General features: G+C 34.6%; 1 protein-coding gene across 1 annotated transcript; it reads left to right on the top strand.

Moving 5' to 3' along the window:
- Positions 1-204: 204 nt before the first annotated feature.
- On the top strand, positions 205-4,110 carry LOC109216030. The gene is made up of 2 exons (XM_019380157.1): positions 205-385; positions 3,726-4,110. The coding sequence occupies exons 1-2, from the start codon at positions 242-244 to the stop codon at positions 3,828-3,830; spliced, it is 249 nt and encodes an 82-aa protein (XP_019235702.1). The 5' UTR covers positions 205-241; the 3' UTR covers positions 3,831-4,110.
- Positions 4,111-5,959: the final 1,849 nt, after the last annotated feature.

Genomic DNA, 5,959 nt, shown 5'->3' with positions numbered 1-5,959 from the left:
AGGGTAAAAACGTCTTTTTGTATTAATTTTAATAAAGTAGTAGTTATTTTTGCTCACCATTAAAAATACTGGATAAAAACTAAATACCATATTAAAAAATGGCTATCCCACGCTATTTCTACCCATTGATTTGCAAGAAGGAAAAGTTATTTGGGCTGATTGAATAAATGGGCTATTAGGCCCAGTCCGTGGTATAAATAAAGAAACGGAATTCCCATCAAGAAAGAGGGAGATAGTGAAAATGGCGACATGGGGTGCGTTTTGGGGAACAAGGGTAATGGAAATAGTGAAGAAGCATGATTCCGGCGGGCTTCTTTGGAAGAGAATAAAGCTCACTCCTACTCGCAAAGCTAATGCCAAGAAACGTCTTCGCCGTGTTTGGCAGGTCAACTTCCTACTCTTCTTTTCCTTTTATTCTTCTTTAAACTCGGAATCTTTCCTTGTACAAGTTTAGGGCTTTATATGCTTTTTTATATTCAGTTGATGACATTATGTTGGAGATCTTTAGTTTAGTTTCTTAGGTTGAGGTAAATAATTTAGGTTATTTTTTGAATAAATGAGGCGGATGGAGTATGTGTTAAGTTGGTTGAACTCATTTAGGATGCGCAGCATAGATATATGTGTAAAATTACCAAAATTATAACAAATACTGAATTCTGAATCCATAATTTCAAAAGTGCAATGAGTTTGGACTTACTTGGCAGGGTTACTTGACACTCATGTAGATTGTAGCAGCAGCTTGGGTATTAGTGTAGCAAGCTGGACCTAGCACCATTGCCACAAAAAAGAAGAAGAAAGAAAGTCACTTTTTCTAGTCCTAGGAATTTTAGAAAGTCTTCTTTTGCTCAAAGAGAGCTAATTTATTAAAAAAAGGATCAAAACAAGTTCCAGTTAATTTTTCGATTGTATCATCTTATTCCAAGGATTTTGTTCCATTGACTTAATAGAGTCGGAATTTACTTTGAAATATCATCTTTAACAATATCATGAGACCATTAGTTACTTTAATGAAATCAGTCCTATTGATCTTTGGCTGTCCTTTTCTTGTATGATGTTGTGTGGCTCCGGGGAGTGTTGTTGGAGAAGGCTCATTTGCATTCTTTACTTGATCCTTTTAATGGTTTCTTGAGCTTGATTGGCCTTGAGTTGGTTTCCCTATTCATGATATTTAGGTTGACTATCTTTCGGGGCATTGATGAACTAATGATCTTAAGATGCAAATATTCATGGGCCATTATTCACCGAGTTTCGAACCTTTTGCTACTTGACCTCGGGATTTCTCGGTTATAGAAAACGATCAAATATTGGTGTAAATGAGGTTGAAATAGTTAATAAACTGGCCATTATTCTCATTCAATAGTAACCTTGAGCAATAGAGCGTAAGGACTTTTTTATATTGGATTTAGACGGGTTTAAATGGAGCAACATGGGTAGTAAGGATTCATATAGTTGACCGTAGCTAGGGGCGACCTTACAATTGTACATGATGTAGATGCAATGATTGATCTGATAGGGGAATTGCACATTCTGTGGTTATCTTTTGTAACACTGGCTCAGTGCAAGTTTACCATCTTTAATATATTTGCATTGCTTATCAAAAGACAGTCTTTATTATGTAGTATATAATATCAAAGACTTTCTAAATTTTTTGCATATTCTTTCTTTCCTTTATGTTTTTTGTGGACCCTTTCTTCTCCTTATTTGTTTGTGAAACTATTCGAATGTATGATCAGTTTAAGAGTATATATATCTATATATATACACATACATACATACTTTTAGGTCATTTTCAATTAACATATCCCGCTTAAATGGATAGATGACTGTATTGTAAGATTCCCCGAAGAAGAAATTACAAATAGAAAAGCAAAATTGCTTAAATGAGCTACTTAGACAAAACAAATGAACATGTATTTATTTTGGCTCAGGTAATGATAGCGACCTATGTTGTTCGAACTCTTCAAAAAATCCCAGCTGCACCCGTGTTGATCTGACACGATTTGTGTATAGATGTGGAATCCACACCGGATTTCGTAAACTTACCTTGGGTACTTTGTCTACATCTATGACCAAGAAGTATCGATTGATTGGGAATTTGGTTTTGTTTTTGGGTTTATGTCCTATATATAATTATATAAAATATGCGCTTTGCTGTTACACGAGATATCTTATGAATAAAAAATTATGTGGTTATAAAAAATTAAATTTTATTTATTTTAGTTCAATTTAGTTTATTGAAATATATACTTATATATGCCATAATATATGTTTGTTGGCCATATACCAGCACCCATATTTGCACTCGGATCCATATCCCTGAATCCTAAAATTTATGTGATGAAGAATCCTACGTCTATATCCACACCCATATCGGGTACCCGTACCCGAGTCCGAGCAACATAGCAGCGACCAAACAAACCCATTTAGCCATTATCTGAGAAAGAGAAGATATACTTAAGAATAATTGGCGTGTCTTGTGGTCTTGATCTTAACTGTATTTAATCCAAGAGAAACCAAACAAACCTATCTTTCAAAAAAGGAGAACAAGGAAATGGGAAACCAGCACAAATGATTTTGTTAAAAGTCCAGTCTGGTAATGGTTACCTGGAATAAGGCACTGATAGTGGATTAGCTTTTCGGTAATTCACCTTTCATATTTGACATGGTTTGACGGTTTTCGAATGGGATTGTTCAACTTGAGTACATATTTTAATTTATAAGCTCATTAAATGTTAGCTCATATGCTTAAAACATGCTCATAGAATTGAAAACATAGTCCTGCTTCTAAGGTCAATATACTTTGAATAGTTCATTATGTCATCCAGTGATTAATATTTAGTATATAATGTGTATATATTTTTGTCATAAATATTCTCTTCATTCATGTAGTACATATTTCTAAATACCATTTTGGTGCTTCTGACCATATGGTAACTCTTTCCTCTAAGCAAGCTATGAGGAGATTCCATTAGTAAGCAATTGCAATTTGAGTTTCTCAAGCCAAGTCCATTAGGGAAGTAGTTTGAGCAACTTATATTGGTGTCTTCAATCATTAGGGTGAGTATTCATCTACCACTTTCCCTTGTTAAAGAGCAGGTCTTTCTCAGTGAGGTGGTACCATCTTGAACCAGTGTTATAGAGGTTATGAGAACTTACTTTCAACGTTCTTTTTTAAAATCTTTTTGCAGTTCATTTTGTCTCATCCAACAAAACTACAAATGATAAACGATAAATGCCAACTTTTGTATTACATTATCTCAAGTCATACATTATGCAGTTTAGCAACATCTCTATCAGCATGATGTTATACACCTTATGGCGTATGGGCCTGTGAAAGCTAGTGTTGTACACAAGCATGTTGATAAATTCATTTGGTCTGGCTCATCCTTCAAATTAACCTCTTTGAACTATAAGATGAGAACACTTTCTTAGCTTGATGTAGTCTGTTTCCTTTTCTCTCAGCCAAAAGAATGTAACCGTAATGGAATTCCAAGTCCCTATGACTTGTGATATTGGGATTTGTTTACCTGTATAAGTTGCTGCTCACAATGATCTAATTTAATTGGAATATAATTTGTTTTGTTTTTTATGTGGACTTGGAAGAAGTCATAAAACTTCATTTTTCCCCAATGATCTTTGTGTTTGAATTAGATTTCATAAGGAATTATAGCCCCATCTTTTAAAAAATGTCAGGCATACAGAGGTTTTAATATTTTTTTCTGCAGAATGAAGCTGTCTTGAGGGCATGTTCTGAACCACCTCCATCCGAAACTACAGAGGTAGATGCTGGACAAACAAGTAATGTGCAATTAAAAACCAGTAAGAGTTAGCTCAGACGAGTATGAAGAGGTAAAATGAACTGTGGGTGACAGAGCTGCTTGCAAGGTCTTTATTACACTTGGTCAACTACATTAGTGTATTACCCCTTGAATTTTGCTTAACCTGTTAGCCTACTTTGTTAGTATGAAGTGAACTGATTTGGATGTCTCACTTTTACATGGGTTACTCTAGATCAAAGTATACTTTTCTTAGCTTAGCTGTACCGAGTATTTAAATCTGTGACAAATTTTATCAAATGCAATCTATTGTGTTTCTGTTTGTGTTTGATCACAAGCTTGTTTGATGATGACCTGGAGCGCGTTCTAGCATTTCCGTCATTGTTTTGCCAGGGTGTTTTGGTCCCTCTGCAGTAGCAAATGTTGGCCATTTAGTTTGAAATGGATGTTGAAATTTGGTTTTGGTGTCGTGGACTCTTAGGGAATCAATCTTATGAGTCTAAGCCATAAAATAGGTAAGATACTGGATCTTCCGTTTGGATAGTGTGGTCCATCACGATATTAGAGAAAACTGGAACGGTGGCTTAGGTGTAGAAGCAGGAAAGTATTGGACATGTCATTACATCACAGATTTTACTAAACATGCAAAAAGCCTGTCTTTGTGATCAGCAGTAGATGCTCCCTAGTGTCGAGGTAGCCTTTCAGATGGGCGAGAGACCACGGAGTTGAATTGGTCTTTAACATGGTCTTGTGCTCTCTCTTTCTACTACACTAGTCCAGTTTTGACCCTCAATCTTAAAGTGTATAGCCTGTTTGGCCAAGCTTATAAACTCAAGCTTATTTTGAGAAGTGTTTTTCTCAAAAGGTGAGAACCAGTTTGTATTTGACTACTTAGTTTGAAAAGTAATTTTGACTAGTAATTAATATTTGCCAAGCTTTTAAAAAGTGCTTTTAATAGCCTGTTTGGCAAGCTTCTCCAAATCCAAAAGTATTTTTTTTCTCAAAAATAAGTATTTTTTATTTCAAAGTTGAAGTGTTTGGTGAAGCTTTTAAAAGAAAAAAGTGCTTATGAGGAGAATCAAAATCAGTTTTGGAGAAGCATAAAAAAGTATTTTTTCCTCAAAAGCGCTTTTGAGAAAAATACACATAAAAACACTTTTTAAGAGCTTGGCCAAACACTAATTGCTCTTCAGAAATGTTTTCAAATTAATTAGTCAAACATAAACTGGTTCTCATCAAAGTAATTTTGAGAAAAACACTTTTGAAACAAAACACTTATCAAAATAAGCTGATTTTTGAAGCTTTGCCAAAGTGTATTTTTCTCAAAAATGCTTTTGGAAATAAGTTACTTTTTTCTGCTTCTCAAAAACTACTTCCGCTTCACCTCAAAAGTACTTTTTTCGTTCCGAAAGCTTGGCTAAACATCTTAATTTTAGAAGAAAAAAAAAATATTTTTGCCTCAAAAGAAGCTTGCTCAAACAGGCTATTAATCAGACAATACTAAAATGAACAATTTGATAAATTCTTTTCAATATCTTGGTCACATATGCACGAGGCGTAGGCCCTTGTACCCTGTTCAATGGGCAAAAGTCACAAGTTGATCTTTTATGAAGTATGTTGTCACGCCCCTTTTCTACCCCCGAGAGGATATAATAATATGTGTATGTATAGATTATGGGTTAAAGAATTTTTCTAATTAAAGTGACAAAACTTGAGTAGGGATTATTTTATTGTTCAGAGTCGCCACTTGGAATTTATATTTTCGGTGTTCCAAGTCACCATATATTTGAATCCTTAGTCAAAGGAAAGTTTGACTCTATTTTTATCGGTCCGCGAAAATAAAGTTCGGGTAAGGAATTCTGTTGACCGGGGAGAAGGTATAAGGCATTCCCCGAGTCCCGTGGTTCTAGCACGGTCGCTTTATTGACTTAAACTTGGCTTGAATTAATTTTGGACAAACTGTGATTTATATTATTTTCATGTTTTACCTATCCGCTTTTATCTCTTGACTATTAGAAAAATTAAGAATATTTTTAATAATAAGATGTCATAACCACACTACGCAAGCGAATGCGTGTCGATGAATTTTATTATTTAGTCATAATAGCGCTACGCAAGCGAATCCGCAGTCATGACAAACAATTATTAGCGCGTTATTTACTTTTGAAAAATTACTACAATTA

Source organism: Nicotiana attenuata, unplaced genomic scaffold (genome assembly GCF_001879085.1).
Source record: "Nicotiana attenuata strain UT unplaced genomic scaffold, NIATTr2, whole genome shotgun sequence".
NCBI lineage: Eukaryota > Viridiplantae > Streptophyta > Magnoliopsida > Solanales > Solanaceae > Nicotiana > Nicotiana attenuata.
This window is presented reverse-complemented; position numbering and strand designations above follow the sequence as displayed.